The sequence below is a fragment of the Anoplolepis gracilipes genome, chromosome 2 (assembly GCF_047496725.1).
Source record: "Anoplolepis gracilipes chromosome 2, ASM4749672v1, whole genome shotgun sequence".
In the NCBI taxonomy this organism is placed as follows: domain Eukaryota; kingdom Metazoa; phylum Arthropoda; class Insecta; order Hymenoptera; family Formicidae; genus Anoplolepis; species Anoplolepis gracilipes.
The window spans coordinates 16877800-16901142 of NC_132971.1; the positions used below are offsets into that span (position 1 = coordinate 16877800).

The 23343-nt window shown below is 31.9% G+C and overlaps 3 protein-coding genes across 5 annotated transcripts in view; 2 read left to right on the top strand and 1 right to left on the bottom strand.

Moving 5' to 3' along the window:
• Positions 1 to 217: 217 nt before the first annotated feature.
• On the top strand, positions 218 to 2316 carry Nup62 (nucleoporin 62). Its single transcript, XM_072910975.1, has 5 exons — positions 218 to 416; positions 562 to 834; positions 932 to 1295; positions 1431 to 1671; positions 1870 to 2316. The coding sequence occupies exons 1-5, from the start codon at positions 362 to 364 to the stop codon at positions 2230 to 2232; spliced, it is 1296 nt and encodes a 431-aa protein (XP_072767076.1). The 5' UTR covers positions 218 to 361; the 3' UTR covers positions 2233 to 2316.
• Positions 2317 to 2367: 51 nt separating this feature from the next.
• Positions 2368 to 3570, bottom strand: Hus1-like (Hus1-like checkpoint clamp component). 2 transcript variants are annotated; one of them, XM_072910985.1, is made up of 4 exons: positions 3409 to 3570; positions 2876 to 3282; positions 2587 to 2796; positions 2368 to 2508 (listed from the first exon to the last, which is right to left on the bottom strand). In XM_072910985.1, the coding sequence occupies exons 1-4, from the start codon at positions 3458 to 3460 to the stop codon at positions 2431 to 2433; spliced, it is 747 nt and encodes a 248-aa protein (XP_072767086.1). In that variant the 5' UTR covers positions 3461 to 3570; the 3' UTR covers positions 2368 to 2430. The 2 variants fall into 2 exon arrangements, with proteins under 2 accessions (XP_072767086.1, XP_072767085.1); XM_072910984.1 differs by having other exon boundaries at positions 2414 to 2796.
• Positions 3571 to 4103: 533 nt separating this feature from the next.
• Myb (proto-oncogene like protein Myb) overlaps positions 4104 to 23343 on the top strand; it is a 32298-nt gene continuing 13058 nt past the window's right edge. The window contains exons 1-2 of one of the 2 annotated variants that reach the window (XM_072909665.1): positions 4104 to 4773; positions 13972 to 14232. In XM_072909665.1, coding sequence (XP_072765766.1) covers positions 14141 to 14232 — 92 coding nt within the window. In that variant the 5' untranslated portion in view covers positions 4104 to 4773; positions 13972 to 14140. The remainder of the gene's footprint in view (positions 4774 to 13971; positions 14233 to 23343) is intronic. The other variant, XM_072909671.1, reaches the window with a different exon arrangement.

Below are 23343 nucleotides of genomic sequence, written 5' to 3' on the forward strand. Positions count from 1 at the left end.
GTCATAAATATACATGTAGACTGGACATTAGCTATAAATATATTTAGCTCTAGCATGGCTAGAGGAGTAAAAATAGCATTTTCTTGTGACAGGATTGGTCGTTATCCGCAAGCGGCCGTTCTCGGATTGGTCGTGGTTTTGTTTTTTTTCTATTCTGGTAAATCTAACACATCCTATGCGAGACGGTATGTAGCTCATCTATGTTTCCGTTTGTTCATGTTACAACAACCGTTCTTAACCTTAACCTCGAAATATACTGCGTCGTTGCGTCCTGCATCCTAGAGAGGGAAATCTGTAAAAAAGTAACCACTATTTCTCTCAAATTAGTTAAGCACATCGTCGCGCGTTAAGAATATTAACGATGAGTGCACCTCAAAACATCGGACTGTCCTTTGGGACTCCAAAATCTACAGCAGGTACAACTTATGCTTCGATGAAAAATGAATTAAATATTTCGTCGTGTCTTTCTCGTTTCTTCTTAAATTCGGATAAAAGATCAGTATTTTAACATTAATTTTTTATGTATTAATTTTTATGTGTTAATTTTTGTATCTCTATCAGGAATTACTGGTTTAACTTTTGGCACTCCAACTACTATGGTTACCGGTACTGGCTTTGGTCTCGGTAGTAGTATAACTACAACAACAACATCCATATCTACAGTCTCGAGCCTGCCAAGTTTTACAAATCTGACGAGTAGTACGACGCCTATGTCGGCACCATCGGGACTTTCCTTCGATGCTTCAAAAACACCCACAACTGCAACTACAGGATTCTCTCTCGCAACAACTACAACAGGAGGTCTTGGTTTTGGAACATCAAAACCTATGACAGGTGCAATATAAAGAATTTACTTTTATAAAGAATTAGTTTTTATTTCTTTTTATGAGATGTAAGAAAGTTATAATATGCATATATATTACATTTATAGGACCAACTGGTTTGACTTTTGGTACTCCGAATGCTATGCCTACTGCAACTGGATTTGGCCTTAGCAATACAATCGCAACAACAACGTCTACAACAGCAAATGTTCCAAATTTTAGTCTCCCTAGTAGTACAGTTCCAGCTATGACACCAGGGCTTTCATTTGATGCCTCGAAAACAGGCTATAATACTACCACAACTGCAACTACAGGATTTTCTCTTACGACAACCACAGCGCCGGGATTTAATTTCGGAGTTGGAACATCAACAAGTGCCACAGGATTTCCTTCAAGCAAAACAACTTCGGCTACTATTTCAACAAGTCTAACAGCACCTACTACACATACTTCTTTGGGTACTACCACTACGTAAGTAACTTTATTAGTAATAGGGAAATCTTTGTCTACACCAATGAATTTTTTTATACTTATAAATAACAAAATAAATTCAATTTTAATTATTAATTTATTAAGCTTCTAAAATTCTTTTCTGTTTTATTGCAGTGTTAGTTCTGTAACTGGTATTCAATCAGGAGCAATTAATTTCTGTCAACTTGAAGAATCAATTAATAAGTGGACCTTAGATTTGGAAGAGCAAGAGAAGGTATTTGTGAATCAAGCAACACAAATTAATGCTTGGGATAAATTGTTGATAACAAACGGAGAAAAGATAATGACATTGAATCAAGAGGTTGAAAGAGTAAAAATTGAGCAGCAACAATTAGAACATGAACTGGATTATGTTGTAAGTAACATATATTTGCAGTTTATAGACTTACAATATTTTTTAATATATATATATATTCTTTATAAATATATCTAAAATTTTTTAATATATACATTTAATAAATCCTATATAAATATACACATCTAAATTTAAGATAATAAATTTACATCATTGAATTTTAATTAAACTAAAACAACAATATGTATATTCTTTCAGGTTGGACAACAGAAAGAGTTACAAGAATGTTTAGTACCATTAGAAAAAGAATTAGCATCTCTTTCTGTTTCGGATTCAGATCGGGAATATACTTATCGTTTGTCAGAGAATCTCGATACTCAATTAAAACGTATGTCAGAGGATCTAAAGGAAATAATAGAACATTTAAATGAAGCAAACCGCGCCCAGGATTCCAGCGATCCTATTGTTCAAATTGGAAAAATCCTGAATGCACATATGAATAGTTTACAATGGTTAGATCAACAGACGGCTTTGTTAAGTCAGAAAATACAACATATTGATCAGATGCATCAAAATTTTAGACAAGAAAGTGAACAGAATTTACATTTAGCATATAATTAGTTAACTTATTTTACATCAAACTTATAAAAATTATTTTTTGAATTTGACATACCATGTTATCCCATTTATTGGGGAGTGAAAAGTATGAGTGAATATGATATAAATTTATTGAATGTAAGAATTAAAAAAAATGTGAAAAATATATATATATATTTTACATTTCAATATTGTTAAGAATTTAAATTCTTTTCATTGTGTTCAAGAGGCAATGGCTGGTATAAAATAGTGCATTTTAACATACTCCCCTACATCTAAGGTCAGTTTTACCATCTTTTCCTGCAATAAGTTACACTTAACACTATCTGGATGCAGAATATCCCAACCCAAAAACATTGCTAGTTTCTTTATGCTCACAGTTGCAGAGATATCATTGGATTCCTGTTCTTCTCTGCTTTCCCAAACTTGCAATCCTTTAAAATGAGTAGACACAGTAGCATAGTCTACTTCAATTTTTAATATCATTGTACCACTTTTATTAGCAATTATCATAAGTTGTGAACTCATATTTTTCATTCTATCTACAATACATCGCAGGTACTTCAAGTTTGGTATTTCTAGCGATATCTAAAATAAAATTTTTCACTCCTATTACTTTTATCAGATACATGCGTATATTTATGAAATCACATATTATTATACTTACATCAAACTCAGGAACATCTGGCATTTTATGTTCTGGCCATTCTTTGCGTGGTATAACTCTCACTGGCACATCATGTGTACATTGTCGCGAGTCAACAGACAGGGAAGATAAGTCAATATCAAATGTGAGACAAGGTTGCCGTTTGTTTGTCAATCTAATTTTGACACTTTTTGCCATTATTCTTAGACTACTCAAACTTCTGGCAAACATAGAAGCATCAAACTCTAAATAAATTTCATTTTCCTGCTCCGACACTCCGCTCATAATATATTCCGTAAAAAGATATTGCTGAGAAAGCACAGCCCAAAGCACAGGTATTCGCTCGTCGCCGATATTGAAGCATAATTCGTCTGGTGTCAATCGCAGAACACAGTTTTTCGCCATTCGGGATATGGTACTAACAATACCTAGAAAAAAGATAAATAATATTAATAAAGACCAATTGGTGAATATGAATTGGAATAAAAACGATATATGAAACTACTACTTTTAATATTTTTAATAAGGTTAGAAATACGAAAATGTAATTTTACTCGTAAAATCCCGCATGATGTTTGGATCCACCATTCTGCATCTGAATTTCATTTTTAATTAAAATATATATTTATTGCTAACACTTATTGCAAATATTAATAAACTAATACGAAAAACGGAATACGAAAATGGCGCGAAAATTTTATCGGTTACGCATGTCAATACTGTATAGTGATGTGAGGTTTATTCATTTAGTTTTCATTTTATATAAAATTTTTTTTTTTTTATTATTTTACTTCTTTAAATATAAAAAAGGTAATATACGCATAATCTCTTTTACAAGTACAAAGAAGTGCAAAAAAGTGAAATCAAGACAGATTTATTTATCTTCTAGTTTATTTCATTCCTAATCTCAATTTAATATTTAGATTAATTTATATATCCGATAATATATTTATATTTGACATTAATTTTTTTGTTATTTGTATGTAATTATATTCCGATGTACAAAATTATAGAGCTCCTATTGGCAGAAACTCTCAGATTTGATCAATCAGGATAACAAATTTTCTTTGTTTTGATTGGTCCAAAAGCGACTCCACTAATAGAATAATCCAACAAATAGATTTTTGAACGCATCCAGCTTGCAGCATTTCTAGTAATTTATTATATATATTAGCTCACATTTTATACCTAGAAATCACAACGTATGCCATGAGTCCTTTGATTTAACACTCGTGTGCTTAACTACATTTGCGCAAGTATGTGTTATTGTTGTGTAGCTAGAAATTTTCCGTTCCTTCAAAGAAGAATCCAGATTTCCAAAATATCATTTGTGATCTACGAAGTTTTAATTTTTATAAAAGCTAAATAGCATCCCGCGAAGAACAATGGGATTATTATTTTTTCTGTCTGTATAGTGTTATTAATTTATGTTAGATGTTAGGAGCAAAATATTTGTTGAAAAAGTGATAGTTTTTCGCCGTCGATAACGATTCAAGAAAGTTTAAGTATTGTCGATAATGCAGGAGAGCAACACATCGTCACAGGAAGTTACCCTGCGCGTCACGCGAGATAAATGGTGTCGCGCCGTCGCGGGGAGCGAGACATCTCATAAAACCCCGTCTGTCAAACTTGTTGAGATTGACACGATCGTCAACGAGATAAGATCAGTCGGACGAGTCCGCGGTGAATGAGTGAATACGACTGATTCGCGCAAATTCGTGACAGCGTCATAAGAGATTGACAAAACCCGCTATCTTTCGTTTGTAAAATCGCGTTGTTGTTTGAGGGTGTATGATCGGCCATATTGTTTAAATTGCTAAGGGTCTATCATTCTCGCGCAAATTACACATCTAGAAAATAAATCATAATTCACCCCGAAACGATGCAACATTGAACAATATGTATCTCGATGAAAAGAGGTGAGTCTGTGTTATTTCTCTGTCAACAAAGGATTCGCTCATTTCCGATTTCTGAAAATTTATCTACTTGTTTTGATACACCTCTCTCTCTCTCTCTCTCTCTCTTTCCCTCTCTCTCTCCCTCTCTCTCTCTCTATCTACCTTTTTCTCTCTTTTTCTTTTTGCACATTTTTTACATTTAAAATTATATAAGTCTATATTTCGACTTTGGAGAGAGAAGAAAAGGCAACAAGATACAGAGATATTGAGAAAAGCGAACATCTTGGCTACCGTTTCTTGATCCTGTCTAAAACGCAATATTTTGGCGGGAAAGAAAAAGTAAGGAAGTGCAGTCGGGCATACCGGCGTCGTATGACGAATATTTATGCTTTTTAGTTATGCGACATATTTCATGAGAGATATGAAGATCCATGCATTCAAGTTTTTGTTTTGTCGGAATGTTATATTAATTCGATTTAGTATTTTTCAGACAGTCGAAAGATTCGCGAGATGCATCTTTGAAAATTGCTATGCATCTAATTTCTCCCTCTTTTTTCGTATGAATTACTCATTGTCAAATATGTACGTAATGCGCGATTTTATTTTTATTATTTTATTATTTCTATATATCATTAATTATATATATTCATATATATATATATATATATATATATATATATATATACACATACATATGCGCGCTTATGTTATATAATGTATGCAAAAAAATGAGAACAACATTGACATTCCTATTTCGAGGTGAACTTGGCACCGTTTATCAATATGTTACAGATCTATTTGTTATTGATTTGGTGAATTGATTATTATTGTTATGTGTTACTTGTCCCCTAGTCAAATAAGTTTTTTCATACTATTAAAGTTCAATTTCTATATAGAATATTTTAGATTGTTATTTAAATATTATACTTGAATATTTAGATATTATATTTGATATTTGTTTTTTTTTTTTATATATTTTATATTTACCTCTTTTTTTATGTGTGTTTATGTACGTATATATGAGGCGATATATACATATAATCTTTTTTTGTTTATAGAACAAATCTTGTTAACAATCACGTACTCTTATTCGGATTAATACACTATATATAATTGTTGTATTATTAGGAAAGTTTTTCTTAATGAAAACACTCGTATATAATTTATACATACATATATATATATATATATATATATATATATATATATATATATATATAACGCACGTTCTGGTATTTTTTATTTCTATACATATCTATTGGATTGGCCAAAAAATAATGTTTTTTTTGCACTAGATGACGTTTTTGTGTTTTTCAAAACACTGTTTCTAAGCTATAAAATATATACATATTTTGAAAGCTGACACTTCCACGCGTTTCGTAAAAAAATCATTACGTATGATTAAATTTTCTTGACTCTATTTCGAAAATAAATGACAAAAAGATATATTTTGGAGCAATTATACTTTTTTTCCATAAAGGGCAAAACATGATATAAATCACGGTAGGAAATCTTTCTTTTATTGTTTTATTGTTGTTCGTGAAGTGTCAGTTTTCATAATATATATATATTTTATAGTTTAAGAACAATGCTTTATATCGAAAAACACAAAAATGTCTATTGTAAAAAAACGACATTTTTTTCAACCAAATATTTATACACATAATATTTTATATATTATAACTTTTTCTAAATTTTTTTATTATATTATACATTTTTACTTGTTCTTTATTTATGTAAAGCTGTAAAATTGCCGATTATACTTGTTCTACGGCGACACTTGTTTTTTGCATTACTTTTTTGCTCGTGTCGATATTGTCTTTCTTATTTTTGTATCCAATAACCGAGAGAGGTATAGAATAACTCATAAAAGGTTCGTGAAAAAAGATATAACCTTTTTTTTCGGAATACAATATTCAATAAAAATAGCTGGGAGGTCTAAAAGACTATATACAAGAATGAAGTTAATGTAATAGTATTTATTCAGCCAAGAAGGGACTTGGTTTACAAAAGAAACCTACACACTCATTCTTTTACACCATACCTTCTTTACATCTTAAAACTAATTACATCTGTATATAATTAACCCAAGTGTAACTCTTTTCATAAATCTTTCAATATATACAATTTATTACTGTGTTACAATATATTTCAGAATAGAAAAGTACCTTTCATAACTAATACTATTTACAACTTCGCAATATAATAACAATACTATAATATATATATATGTATATAACATAATATCATATACTATTTAAGAATGAAGTTAATGAAAGTTTTTAAACTTATTGTTATGTATAAGAATGTTGATGAAAGTTCTTAAATTCATTCACATAAATTTTGCATTAAGATATTTAAAGTATTTTAATAAAAAAAATAAGTAAATAAATAAAATATTTTAACAAAAAAATACTTGAAATATTCTTTTTAGGTATATGTGATATTTTCTGTTGTGAAGAACTGCATCATTTTTGTAACAATTGTTTTGATATGATTATTTTGATTGAAAGATTGTTGCCTTTTTCCTTTTGTCTTCTCTTCTCTCTCTCTCTTTCTCTCTCTCTCTCTCTCTCTCTCTCTCTCTCTCTCTTTTGCTTTCTTTCCCTCTCTTCTCTCTTAATCATAATGTTTTTATCTTAATTTCTTATCGACCAACAATTTAATATTATGTACAATTGTATTTGAATATTTTAGAATTACAAAAAATACAGGTTTCCTCAATTTTTATATAATTATTATGCGTAATTACTATATATGCGTCTTTTGCAATGCGCTTTTATTTCTATCGCGAATATGGTCAGTCACAATCAGTCAGTCACGCGCGTGTATCCCGGGACACCCGAATAACAAGATGATTTTTTTTTCGTATCCCGGAACGCTATGCGCTTCCACTTATCAATATTAAGTTGCCCGTTGGGAGAGATAGGGTGACGTCAACCCGCGGGTTCTCGAGTGCTCCGCATGGCAACTGCCAGACAAGGACAAACACAACACGCGTGCATCGCCTGTTGGTCTCTCGTCGTAGACGCGAACACGCCCCTGTATATGCTTGTCGTCCTGTCGTACCCTCCTGCACCTCCCACGTCTCTCTCCTTTCGCTCCGTTTGCTTTGATCGTCCCCTCGTCTGTTCACGCGTTTCGCGCTTTACTCGCTATCATATTTGCATATTGCTATGATTGGAAGAGTGTGCTCTTTAATCTTGCTATTCTGTTCATTTGTTTCCGGTACACACACACGTGCGAATTCTCCAAATAGTTTGCTTTGTATTTTAGATTATATCGTTTCGGGAATATATGTTTGTTTATTCAAATATTAATTGTAAAATAAAAAATAATTTATTAAAAATAATTTATTTATTTAAAAAAATATTTATTTAAAAATAAAAAGAATTAATTAGATAATGAAGTTTACGAACGTTAGAAGCAATGTACACACAGATTTATTAATCATATTTCGAAATTAAAAAATTAAAACTAAATTGAAATGGAAATCATGGAATCATTAAAAATCATTCTTTTTTGGTTTTCATAAAAAAATCTAAAGTTCTTAAATTAATATCAAATATCAAAATATTTGAATAATTGTACTATTCCTTTGTAAAACACAATATTCGTATATAATATTCGCCTATATATTATTGAATAAAAATATCGCGCATGAGATTTCTTGTGTATATGTTAATATATTCCACGATTACAACTATCATATAATTTAATTTTTATTATTATATTTTCTCCGTGTAGAGAAAAATTACTATTATATTATTTCATCGCGGAGAAAAGAATACAGAAAATAAATACGTGCGGCGCGAAGCGTATTACGGGAGTCAAATATATCGGACTTGTGGGAACAATCAGATAATTTACGTATGAGGTAATTTATTACGTATTATTCGCGGAATTAATTTTTTTGTTGCAGTTATCACATAGCATATTTCGTGCAATTCTATTTGAATGTGTGCTGTGAAATTGGCGTCTCATTTCGTGAAAACTCATTAATTGAGTTGAGAGTTTTGACTTTATTTTTAATAATTCTAGAATTCTTGATAAAACAAATAATGCTGGCAATTAAAAGAATAGACTGAGAAAAAATCTGGACAAACTGAGACGCCAGGTTCACACTGCATCTCACTTTGTCCTTCGACAATTTTTTTAGCATTCTTGCCAAATTTTAAGCACTTGAGAATGTTGCAATAGTTCTACGAAAAGTTTTATGCGTAAAGATTATTAAAATATTATATTAGATAATTATATAAATTAGATCGCCCGAGACGCTAGATGTAAGTGAGATTCATGTTATACCGGCGTTTCGATATATTTAATTTGTTTAATAAATATTCTGATAATTTTTACACATAAAACTTTTTATAAGTATTGTGAAACTCCTAAGCGCTTAAAGTCTGATAAGAAATGCTTAAAAAATCGTTGGCAGATAAAGACAACGTGAACTTGGCGTCTCAGTTTGTCCCGTATAAATATTAAGAGGCTCCATGTTTTTCCTTCGTATGAATGAAAAACATAATTAAAAAATGCATGTAATAAAAAAAATTAATTTTAGAGAAAGTTGTATTAAAAAGTTTTGAAAATATTTTTCTCACTTGGAATTTTGAATACAAATATCTGGAAAATCAGGGAATTTTTTTACAAGATTTCAGTAGATACCCTAAATTAGACAATTAATGTTTGGAGATTAGACATTGAATTTTAAAAGTTTAAAAGATAAGTTTATTTATCACTAAAATGTAATATCATAATAAATGTCTTGTCTAAAAATGAATGATTGATCGTTAGTAGATTAATTAAAAATTTTGCACATTTTGGGTGTTCTTTATCGGAAATTCGCACAGTGTGAGTATAATACAGAAATACCCTCGGCTAGATGACCCCGGTGTCACCGGCAACGCCGGCGGTCATCTCGCACTCGCGCGCGCGGAAACAAACGGGAGACAGCTGCCCCCCGTTCATAGGAACAGAGGCGAACGAGCGTGGCGACGAACCCTCCCGGTTTGGTCGCGGCCCCATCTCTTTCATCCGTCGTGGATGCGCCGCTATTCAGCACACGGCGGCGGTTCGAGTGTGTAGGGCAGATCGACACCCGGCGCATGTGGTTCTTTAAGTTTATACGCTAGGACCTATATATATATATTCTAATGTCCGACTTTTTATCAACGAAATTATCGTCATAATTTCGATTAAAATAAATATGTAGCAAGAAATTGAAAGATTTGGATAAAATTTAGGTATGCATCTATAAAAATCAAAATAACTATAAAAGAATAGAAAAACATTAGCAAGTACAGTATATCGAAAGAATATAGCGTAATAAAATTGACGATCTATTATTATTTAGTATTTATATTCATGTATTTTACTATATGTAATATCAAAACAATATCACACACATACACACACACAAGTCAAATATTTATATACATGACATTGCTGATATACTTGGAGATGATGAAATCTTTCTGTTAAATTCATGATATTAATAAGATTTAAAACTTTTTCCTTCGATTCTATAGAGATTAGCGTATGTTCGGATTTATTATTCTGAAAACAAAAATGTTTCTCAAGCACTGTAAATTTCCCGCCTTTGTACCGAAAAGTCCCGTTTCTATACTTTGTTCTGCACCTATTCTACCTACAGTAATAAATTTTTAGAAAAGGAAAATAAAAGTCAAATATATATTAGAATACTTTTTAAAGAAATGGTTATGTGAAAAAGCTATATTTTGCAGCGAGAAATAAATCATATGTTTTAGACATTTTAATATTTCTCTTTGACATTACAATACCCTCTCTTTCTCTCTTCTCTCTCTCTCTCTCTCTCTCTCTCTCTCTCTCTCTCTTTCTCTTTTTCCTCTTTTCTAACTAAATATGAAACTCTTAGAGCATTCAATAATGGTAACAGTTATGCTACAATTTTTTAAAAATACTGGGTGTGCAAAATTTGACGTATCAAGCCCCGGAGTTTCTAAAAAATAACACGGTGGTCCACAAAACGCACGAATTGGCACGCATGACAATGCCGGGAAATTGTCCGTTATTCCCAAAAAATTTTTCTCGGTATATTTTTTATTGAGCAGGGTGGCTGCTGGGGCGGTTCTCACATCAATATAGATAGTCCGAGCTGGACTCTGGCCCGCTATGCTTCTTTTTGTACGATTGAGAACCCGGAAGGCGCTGCTCTCGTGTGTGCTCTGGCGAGAAAAACCTGTCTGTATCACGAAACGACCTGCATCGAATCCGCCGACGTATCACCGCGTGTGTATATACCTGCGTGTCGTTCTTCGTCACTCTTTTCCCTCCGGCATCTTCGTGATGTCTCTTTCCGTCGCGTTTCTTCCTCGAATCGGTTGCGAAGAATATTACCAGTCGTCCGAGTCCGGACGCGCTTCTTTCTCGCAGCTTCGTACATCATGCAGGAAGTCCTTTCTTCCAGATTTTGCATATCCTTTCAACTTCGACATATGCCGCTCTCTCAATTTCAGAGCGGTCTCTGGAACGAGTCACGCAATGCCTCTTCTGCGCGATGTATCTCTGTATCCTTCTACAGCTTTCAAATTTCTCCTGGTCGAATTAAAGAGAACGCATAAAAATTTAGTATATTTAAAGAGGAATTATAGAGAGCAAGGTATTTTGCTGGTCGCTTTACATCTTATACTTCAATTTATATCGAAACTCTCTTACGAGATAAACAAAGCTATGTTATATAATTATAATATATCGTCGTTATTACAGATAAGGAATTAAAGTCGCAAAAAAAAATATATATAGTTTTTGATGAAATAAAAATTTTTTCTTTAATTTTTCGTGAGTTAATTTAATATTTGAAAGACGGAAATTTGGAACTCGTCGAAATTCTGTCGTGTTTGAATCATCGATGTTCTTAGAAGCGTGACCGGGCAAAAGGATCCATGATTTTGCGCTATCGGTTAGCAATTCTTTCGCCGCGGTTCATCAAGAATTCGATCGGTTCCCAGAACGCAACGGCGTGATACCGCCGAGACCTTGCCGGCTTATTCCGGAGTCCCGTAGCCCTTCCTCTCGTTTCCTCGTCTTTCTCACGTTCGTCTTTCTCATCAACCTCGCCGCAACCTCCTCCGCCTTCTACTTCTCTTCGCATCTTCTCTTTCTTTCAGTCCTCTTTCTTCTCTCATCTTCCTTCTCTTTACTTATTTTTCTCACTACATCTCCTGGTGGGTTAAGCAACTTAAAGTCTCATTCACATTATGGTTAAATTATACATAAAATTTAAAAAATCTCAACATTTTAATATTAAAAATGTCGAATAGGTACAATCTTCGTTTTCATTCAATGTTTGTCATCAATTTACATTAATTTACATTATAAAAGCAAATGTTAATTTTATTGGCTTTAAACGCAATTTATATTGTAAGTGATGAAGTTAATCAATAATAAATTAATAAATATTAAATATGAAACTATGTTTTTTGTATCATAAATTATCTGTTTACTCTCATTGACCTTAGTTTTATTATTTTATTATATTTATTTGACTTCACGTAATTTAGTTTCATAATTTTTACGTCGAGACATTTTTACGAGAACTCACACGAGCAGTATTGTAGGTGTAGCTTAAACTTAAGGCACGTATTGAGTCTGCGAGGGTCTCGAGGTATGCGTCGTTATTACAGTCTCACAAACAAAGCGTTCCTTCTGTCTCAAAAGTATCGCCATTCGAAATGTTCAAATTTTCCGCTTTCTTCAAGCTTTTCTTTTCTAAAAAAGAAATTTTCAAAACTCTACAGAAAAAAGAATATCCATAAAAGAATTACCGTCAGAAAGAGGCAGTAAAAAGATATTCAAAAGAAATTTTTCTAAAGTTGAACAATTTATGACAATTTATAGCAATTTTTGAATCATTTTTTAAGTGAAATTATAAAAGAAACTACTATCACACAAGTAACATCAAATTCTCTCAAAGATATATACTTTTCATGAGAACTTTCCAACATTTTTTTAACAATTGTAAAAAAAATTCTCAGTAATGTTTTAGGCGAATTAATTTTATATATTTAATTAATGCCTCTTCTACAAAATTTATAATATTTTATAGTGGTTGGCAGGAATTTTACATATTATTGTACATATGTAAAATTCAATCTCAAATTTAACTTGTTGATACAGTGGATCTAAATGGATTTTTCTCTTCACACATGAGCTTCCTTTTCCAACTCGTCTCGATTGTTATTCCACGCAGGTATTAAACCATGGACCGCGGTCGCGTCGTATTTTGCCGCCTTTTCCCGGTCGATCGTTTTTAACTACATTGATGATTCTCTCGTATGTACATGTACGTATGTACATACCAGGCATACGCATGGAAGGTCTTGTAGGGACCGGCGCCTTCGCCCCACCTCGTCCTTCGTTCCTCTACGAGTCGAGATCCCAGTTCCCTCGTGCGTCCGCTTTCTCTTCCTCTCTCTCTCTGTTCCTCTTACCATCCTTGTCTCTTTCTCTGTGCCTGGCGGCTCTTTCCCTCTCTGCTCGCCCGCCATAGGATCCAGACCTTCCACTCCACTGTGCCCCTCTGCTGCGAACCCTTCGAGCTTTCGAATACCATCTACCATCGTACCATCCTCGCCAGTCTGAGTTGAACCGCCGTTTGAAGAAGACGCTTTTGCGACATTCGGTCCACGAACCGAAAGTCGAGCGTTGCCGCGCGGCGCGGTATACTCGGCGGGACGCGGAAATATTTTAGGCGCGTAAACACGCGTGGTAGACGCGGTGCAACGCTTCTTGTTGTCAATGCGAGTTCGCGTTTTCACGAACACGTGCTTTATTTACTTTATCGTTCATTTTCGCGTAATATATAAATTGATTAATAACGAACAATATTTATCTAGTCTAAAAATTGTATAAAAAGAAGTGAGAGATACACGGAGAAAATGAGAGACGAGGAAAAGGGAGAGAGAGAGAAAGATAGATAGAGAGAGAGAGAGAGAAGGAAAAAAAGGAAGAAAAAACTGAATAAGGAATGCGCGTCACGCTCTATCGCTCTTAAGCTTCATCTTCGTGAGAAGACGGACAAGAGAACCAGAGAGGAAGAAATAAGAGAAAGGACGAAATTAGAAGACAAGCGTATAAACGTAGCCGTGTACATCTCTTTCTCTCTGTCTCTCTCTCTTTCTTTCTCTTAGCGGTATATCTTCCCGGCAAAATTCATATAATGATCTGCTTCACGTGCAGATAGTACTTGTGAATCGGAGAGAGCTTCGGAGTATCTCTACGGGAGGTTCGCAGGATCTATTTACGTACACTCACCCGATATACTTCGTGCTCTGGCGCTCTCTCGATTCTCCCTCGACCATTTGCGGCCGCGTCCTCCCACAAGAATCGTGCGCTGCTTGTATATATAATGGATATGATATCGAATGAATTGCTCGTCACGAGTGGATTGCCGATTAATGCATCCTATCATTCGTCCCTTTACTCACCGCCTACAGAAGCGTAAGTAAAATATCTCTTGTGAAATTTTTTGTAAATTGTTTTTGATATACGTTTGAACATTCGTGACTTATTTCGCAAAGATATTATCGAGATCAGGGACGATACTAGCGATATTTTTAATTATTATTATTACTTGAAGATCTTAACTATATTTATATAAAATGATATGAAAATAATCCTTTGAATTTTTATTATTTTCTTTCGTAATCGAAGTATTTGAAATGCTTTATAAATAATATTGTCTGTTTGTTTATCTATTTTTTTATTTCTCTATATCAACATGTGAATTTGAGATAGATTTGAGTTTATAAAAATCAAATACTCCTAGAGCAAGAATGATCATACTTTCCTATTTTCATTTTTTTATATTTTCTTAGCACATTAGAAATTATTACAATATTATAAAACTTTTTCACGCGATATCTTTGTTCCGAAATAAAATCTTCACATAAATTTGCACTTACTGTTACTACTTCGATTCGTTTTTATTTTTTGAAATATAAACTCTATTGATTTTTGTATTTAAATGTGACGACTTTATTCAATATACTAAATGCATCTAAAATAATATAGTTTAATATTCATATTTCTTTCGAAATTCTGTTATACTGCGTAAAGGATTGAGCAGAGCAGATATTTCGATGTGTTCAAAATCTTGGATCAAATATGCAATTGAGAAAACTGAGGTCGGTCGTGTCAGTGATATCGCGTGTGAAAGTAGTAAAGAAATATGTATACGCAGTATACATTTTCGACGACGGAAGTTGTACATCGTAATGTTGATATCAAAGGATGTGGTCTTATCATGAAAACAACATTGTGAGAAGCTATAATCAACTCCGCTGTTCTCTTATTATTAGATCTATATAAATTAGCTGAATAATTTTCAAGTGATATTGTTAGTATCTAGAAAAAAAATTAATATTAAAATTTGGCTTAAATATTTGTAATAGAAAAAAAAAACGCAAAGTAGATCGAATAACGAAGATGATTATATTTCATTTATTTATCTTTTTGTAATATTATTAATATTTTTATTTCTTTTATTGTGATTCTTTAATTATTTATTATTATTTTTATATATTATAATTATTTATTATTATTTCGAAGCAGACAATTGTTATTATATTAATGAATTTATGAAATTACAAGTATCTTGACTTTTATATCAAATTAATATTCAAGATAAATTTTTAAACTCTTTTAATGTATTTGATTCATTTAATAGATTTTAGAAGTAAGCATTAAGTACATACTTTACTAATTTATAAAAACTGAAATTTTTCAAGTTTGATAAGCTTTAGTTATATATTTTAAAATTTTCTATATCTATTGGCGATAAAAGATTAGCAATTTAAATTGTAATTTTATATATCTTTTGATAATTTTATTAATTTTTTTATCACTTGATAATTGCAATAGTACTTTCCAAGTTATTATATATTTCAATAACTATGAAATTCATTATATTTTGTAAATTGACAACTTAAAAATTACAATAAAATGTAAATTTTACTAAAATATTTTTAAAATTGAATTTAATTTTTATAGAATCTGTCTTTATTTAGAACATTAAATTCTCAAATATTCTATTAGGTAACATAATTGATGTCTTATGAATATTTAATGATATATCAAAATATGGGGATTTTATTCAGATGTCCTTCTACACAAAAATTCTTTGATCCGTTCGGCTATTTATTTGTTTGCAAATTTTTTATTACAATTAGCAAAATAGTCGGAAGAAGTCACCATGGCGCAGCCTCTCAAATTTCAGTATTATATATATAATTTTATAATTAAGCTTTTTTAATTAAAATTATCTTAAAGTTATACTGTATATTAGTTTTAGAGTTTTATTATTTATTTGCTTTTCACAAAATTATTAATTTATTTGTTTCCTTGATTATGCGCGAAATTTACACTTTTTATTGTTAATTATTAATTATTTAACAATTATTCAAAAATAATTTTAATTGCTTCGGAGCACTTATTTGCTATATTGACATACAGGGGAGGATAAATTTGAACAACGTATACTATGAATTTGATTAATTTAAACATTAAACTTTGCGTAATATTTAGTTGTTTTTGTATGTTCAAGAATGTATAAATTTTTCTCTCTATGAAAAGAATGTTGAAAACTTTCTATTGTCATTTTTTCGTGATAGCTCTTCAGATAGCTTAAATTAAAAAATTATCATTTTATATATTTTTAACAGATATTTTTATAAATAAAAATATAGGAATAGCAAAAAAGATATACAACTAAACTAACTATATCTAAAAAAAATATACAACTATTTTAAAAAAAAAGTTTATGAGATGTTATAAATGAGTTTTATCGTCACGCTTGTAGTAAAGTCTTTAGGCCTGCTCTTTCATTGTTCAAAAAACGTACGACTCTCTTAGTAACAACAATTGTAATTATTTTTATTGAAAATTTAGAATTCTAGGAGACATTTGAAAAAGACAAAATTTTAAAAGAAATTTTTTAAAGTACCCTATATCCGTAGTTCCGGTCGAACAGTATTTATGTATTCTCCAGGTATAGAAAGAAAAAAAGAGAAAATAAGCGTTCATGAAGGAATGGACGACAGACAAGAAATTCCCCAACTTCTTCGTAGCCACTCGCAGCGTGGTATCTCTCTCATTCAAGTTAGAGCTATCGCGCGCTTTTCAATGCTAGTCGCTTATAGTGGAGTGCTCAAAGCCAAAAGAAACGACGAGACGACTATTCGTCTTTTTCCGGCCGGTCCTCGCAGGTCTACAGCCTCGACAAGACAAAAAGAAAGGGAGAGTAGACAGAGGGACTAGGTTGACTAAGGAGATTTAAACCCGGTTTCAGGCCAATTCTGTTAAGAATTTTTTGCATCGTTTATTTTGTACCTCCGCTGAAACTCGTTGTATTCTTTTATTCAGATGCATATTTCTTGGATCGCTTTGTTTTGATTAGACGTTATTACGAGTTTCAAGATACTGTAACATTTGATATATACTACATTCATATATTTTCGCGGGCTTCTCTTACATTTATCTTGAAATTATCATATATTTGAAAATCCGTGAAAATATAAAAATAAGTCTCGGTTCGATGATTTTTATGTCTGGAGGTGATCTCTTTAAATTCAAAAAAAATTTTCAAATAAAATAATATTTTTTATAAATTATATTATTACATAAATTATATAATAAATTATATTAATTATATAAATTGTGTGTAAAGAATGTATTATAAATATTGTTTATCTATGTCAAAAAACTTTTCCTTTTATTTTTATTTTGTCTTGCATTTTTTTCATTCAAGAGAGTCATATATATTTTTTTATTATCTATTTTTTTATATATTCGCTCTTTAATAATCTTAAAAATAAAATTATAGGAATACAATATATAAGAGAATCAAATATAAAAGATTAAAATTTATATAAATTTAGAAAAAGTTTTAAATATTTAAGTTACTGTTATGCAGTTTGTGCAATATTTTGCATTTTACATTTTTATATGAAATTATTAGCCCCCGCGTGTTTTTATAAGTAATTGTGGAGAAAGATTTATCAATCCTTGTAGCCAAAAAAGAAATTTTCAAAATCTGTAATTCATGTTCTGTCAGTAATTTTGGATCCTCTTAAATATAATGTATGAAAAATTGTGCTTTTTGAGTTTTACTGTCATTTGTATGGATTGTCGTTTATTCAATATCTCTTTGTTAAGAAGAGAAATGTATGAAAAATAATGTAAAAATTTCACTTGGTGAAGCAACGTAGAGATTACAAAACGTATATTATAAAGGTGTTTTTTAGTTATTCCACGATTTCACACTGAGGCCGGTCTCAGAAAGATCATTAAGTTTGCGAATACCATTGGAAGGTTACTTATATTAGCATAGCTACCTCTGGCTAATCGGCGAGTAGAATATGCCGGCTTTACAGACAAAGTGATATATGAATGGTCGCTTACAGAGTGAAACCGAGATGTGTTTCTAGGATTTGTTTTCACTCGATTCTGTATAGATTTCTGCAAAGCCTGACTCGCCAGGAAGTAGAAATGGTCATTGATTCGACACTTATGATAATAAGTTTCCTTCCAAAATAAGCTGCTCAATTTGTGAGGAATTTGCTTCGTTTATAAATATTAAAATATTAAAATACATGAGAATAAATATGTTTCTTTAAATTTTATATTTCTATACAATTAATTATATATTTTGAATATATTGTAAAAAGAATCATTTAATATTAAATTTTTTAAAATTTTGAGTATTTTACTTAATATTGTTTCTTTTTAATATAGTAATTGTTATCAATAATAGTAAAGTTATGAAATTTTTTTCTTGAAATATTAAAGTACAAAATTCTATAAAGCAAATCTCATAATTACACATCATTCGCGCGAACCAAGGTAGCTATATATAAATAGATCTGTATTATTCCCGTGTGGTCTCTCACCGGAGAGCTCTCTTCTGGCATATTTTTGGCATATAATATAAGTGTCTGTGAGATTCGTGAATTATTCACTCAGTCATTAGAATTGAAGTTAAGGGACGTTCCTTCTTATAAAAAGTCCACTCTCGTTATGTCGATCTCAGGCATGCGCTATTAAATTTCTCGAATTTTACAACTTGAATTTAAAACTGAATCGAGTCAACGTCTGGACAGCTGCCAGTCGTTACCCTAAAATTCATCGAATCAGACTATGTAGGGCGAACAAGAAAAAGCCACCCTAAAACGTCAAATAACAAATTTCGAAGGGGGTACCGACAAGATTCGCGCCCGGGCCCCTTGAAGAGATTTCTTTCAAGATGGGACGGACCGCGGCCTTTGGACTGCTCTCGCAGCCCGTTCTTCTTTCCTTTTCATTATGTCTCGATATCGATTTAGCGCACTCGGGGTCGACGTCGGTGATCGGCGGGATGTACATAAGGGCGAACTTGATTTTCAGCATCTGCTTCGAGTATAAGAATGCGTTGAAATAATCCTGTCTAATAAGTATTGAAGTATCAATTTTCAGGGGAGGGAGAGAGAAAAGGGATTGACGAAATGATTTTGTGTGATTTTGTCATGTTTAAATATAAGAAAAAATAATACTTAACTAAATGTTTAGTATTCAAAAAGATGTAAGAATTAGCTAATGTTATATATATTTTATTGTTATATATATTTTATTAATCACAATTGTTAATTACACACAAAATCAGAGTCTTTCTTCACTTTTTAATAGCAGAATTATTTATCTATTTCATTTCAATATTTGTTTCTTTCAGCTATTATTATACTACATATCTACATAATTACATTTTTTAATTTTATTTTTTTAGGTATACGTATATTTTTCTCGTATTTTTTAAAAAATATTTTAAATAATAAATTTTTATCTATTATGTCTCTCTCTCTCTTTCTCTCTCTCTCTCTCTTTCATGTCTATGTGCTTACAATTAATTTAAAAACATATCGCACGAAAGGTACTCATTCGGCTAAACGCTATAATTTCCGCGAGATTTACGCATATTCCTCCCGCTCAGCGATACAAAGGACCGCGTTGTGTATAGTTCTCGTCTATAAAAGATGTAATCTAATCGGATCACGGGACATATATAAACGCGCATATCCTAATAGTAATGCGCGCAGATCTCTGGTCGATGCGATGTAGTCTCGATTCCCACGGTGGAATTAAAGATTCACGAGTGAAAATACCCATCGCACTTGTCATGGGAACGAGCACCGGGTGGCTCGTCCGATATACAATCGCCTCGCAATGGGCACGGGGGTAAAAGGCGTGGTGTACGACGACGAGGCGCACCTCGGCGAACGAGAGGGATGAAGCGCGCGCGCGTTGCCGAAGGGCTTCCCGCCTTTTTTTTTACGACACAGAAGGGTGATGGAATTTCCCTTCGTCTCTCGCAGACACGTTTGCCTTGTGCATCGTACGTATATATTATGTATATTTTGTGTGATACTAGTGAGAGAAGGAGAAAGAGAGAAAGAGTGTGCCTCTCTGGGGTAGATGCACCAGTGAGTGTCCGATTAATATATATTGTTGGCTATATATTATCTGAAGAATTTAAAGACAAAATTAATTTTTTTTTATCACAAAAGAAAATGATATTTATTACGCTTATTTTCCACGTATTGATTTTTAAGGCTTAATTTTTTTGTTATTTTTTTTATATGAGAAAATGTATTAGTATTTTTAAATTTAATCATAATAAAAAATTGTTAAATAAATGAAATCTTGAAAAATAATAATTTATATTTTGATTAAAATTAAAAATATAGTATATGTAATATGTACTTAATTTTTATTATAAAAAAATATATTATTTTTGCTATGATAATCTATATACTTCCGATAGCATTCATTAGCAACTAGTTTTTATTAGTATATCTATTTCGATCATTTTCAATCATAGTCGAACAAAATGAAGTAGATATTGAGAAGAAATATAATACTTTTATTATCTATATTACATGAAAGATTGTTTATACGGACGTGGATGAATATTTAATTCTCGATGCCATACTAACGTAAAAAAAAAGACGCTTACATATACCGGGTAAACCTGTATTTTTACACATCCCCACGGGAACGAGAGGAGCACTCGATTATTGCCGGCGCGTATGCGTACACACATATGCGTAAAACCACACGGTATAAGTCACACGATCATCACGATACACACAATACGTACGTACTCCTCACATGTGCACGCGTCATGTGAGAGCGGGTGCGCATGCTCGGGAGCGTTCTATTATGGGGAGGTTTGATGGAGCGAGTGCGAGGGCATCGAGGCAGGTGGTAGCCAGATGTCTTTCGGTAAAGATCTCCACCCCGATGTCGTTGGCTGGCTGCCGGTACACGGTCGCGTGTATATAAGTACACGTGTAGGTAGATACACACGTATGCCTCTACCTATCCACTTACCCCGTATATATTCGTGTACCCCGCGTGTATACCTCGTGCGTGTCTGAACCGGCACATATAAATTCATCTTGGAACCTATGCTACCTTTTAGCCTTCGTCGGACGATGATCCTTTACGGATAACGCGGTCTTATTAAAATACGTAGAACGTTCCCGGTTTCCACGGAATCCTCTTCTAGCAATCTGGAGTCGATCTCGTGGCGACAATTTTATTGGCCGTCGTGCTCTTTTGTATAATTTTATTATAAGACTTTAAATATCTGCACAAATAATTTCTCGAATTAAAAAGTGTCAATTATAATATTTATTTAGCATTACATGAAGAATGAGATATAATTGTGTTTTGCATTTTTTAACAGATGTCAATTTATTAATATCTTGTTGTTAAGTTTAAGAAAAGTATCAACGGTTTGATTCTTTCATGAAAGAAGATTCTATTAATCCAAACAGGTTCCATATGATGCCAATAACCTTATATTTATTCAATCGCAAGTCGTCAGACACGTTTGTCTCCTGACAGCAGAAATATTATTGGAATGGAAAGAAAGTTTTATTGAAAATGAAAAGATTTTATTCTAAAATTAGAGAATAATATGCATGTATTTACAATTAGTTACGTATCTTGGGAAAGCTTTAATAATATCTTTAGATAATTAGTAATGATTTGTCTTTTTTCTCTCAGTAAAGACAGATAAACTAATGGATTATTATTCGCCGATAACGTAATATTGAAAGATATTTTTAAACGATTTGATTTATAGTGACTAGAATGTATTCTCTTTTTACGTTTTAGTGCTTTCTAATTTTAATTAATGCCTACTTCTACTATTAGATTAATTAATGCTTCTTTTATTCTATTATTTATTTTTTACAATTTATCTATCTTCACTTTGAATTGCATGTAAATGAAAATATATACGATCAAATTATTATAGATAACACAAATATCTAAAGAATATAATATGTTTGAGATATTTTATAGCTTTTTATAATATAAATTTTATCTTATATAATCAAAATGATTGCTCAAAATGCGAATGACATAAGATAGTAATAATGTACTTTTAGTACATTATTTTTTTTCAATATGATAAGAATATCATAAAATATTAATCAATTATTAATGAAAAAATTAATCATCTATTGATTGATTTAATGAGTATGTAATATGTAATAACGAGCGGGGATATGCATTTTTAGCCTATTTCTTACATAGAAAAAATTAATATTTGAGAAATTAAAATGCACAAAGTGTACTAAATTAAAATTTCTGCATAATTGATTTCAACATAGTGACATATTGTATTGCATTATTATTATTTTGTGTGCATTGCATTAATACGCATCAATAATTAACAAAAATTGTTTAATTATATATCGAATCATGCATGAAGAATACGTGAGATCCATTTTCATTCATGAATGACGTAAACTCTAGGTAAAAAAATTCACTTTGGTTTGCCATAGCAAGCAGTCAATATATGACAACTCGGTGTCATCGGTCGTTCTATGAAACTAAATGAAAGGTAGTTTAATGATAAGGAGAGAATGCAGCAAAAGGATGTATCATTATATTAAGCGTCATATCTTGAGTGATTGCGAGAATGAGAATCGGAGGGTGGGACTTTTACGCGGGACAGCAGCTGACGCTCGCTATGAACGAACACTCCCTGGATCCTATATACACCTGGTCCCGGACACTATAAAATTGACGAAAGGATCAATTGTGTATTGCGGGCGTCGCACGCGACCAACACGACCACGGGATCCGTATTTACGTTGACCCAATATTTTACTCTGTTGTGTACGTTGCGGATATAACGGTCCATACAAACTTATACTAGTCCGTTTGATAAAATGCAAATCCCGGTGTCATATCATATTATACGATAAAGAGTCTTTTCTCAAGAGATGGCCATGAAAAGTGAAGCGAAAAAAAATATGACTAAATCTTTTCTCTCTCTCTCTCTCTCCCTCTCTCTCTCTCTCTCTCTCTTTCTGCGTATGTTTGTGTACATACGTTACAAGAAATTTAATGTAACTTAAATCGGCTATTGCTCTTACGGCAAAATGCATATTCAAGGATAAAGAAAAAGAAGTTTGTGTAATCTGTTAACGGACAATTAACTTCTGTGTGTTAAATTAATTAACGGCGATTCTATAAAGGATTACGTCAATTATCTTAACAAGT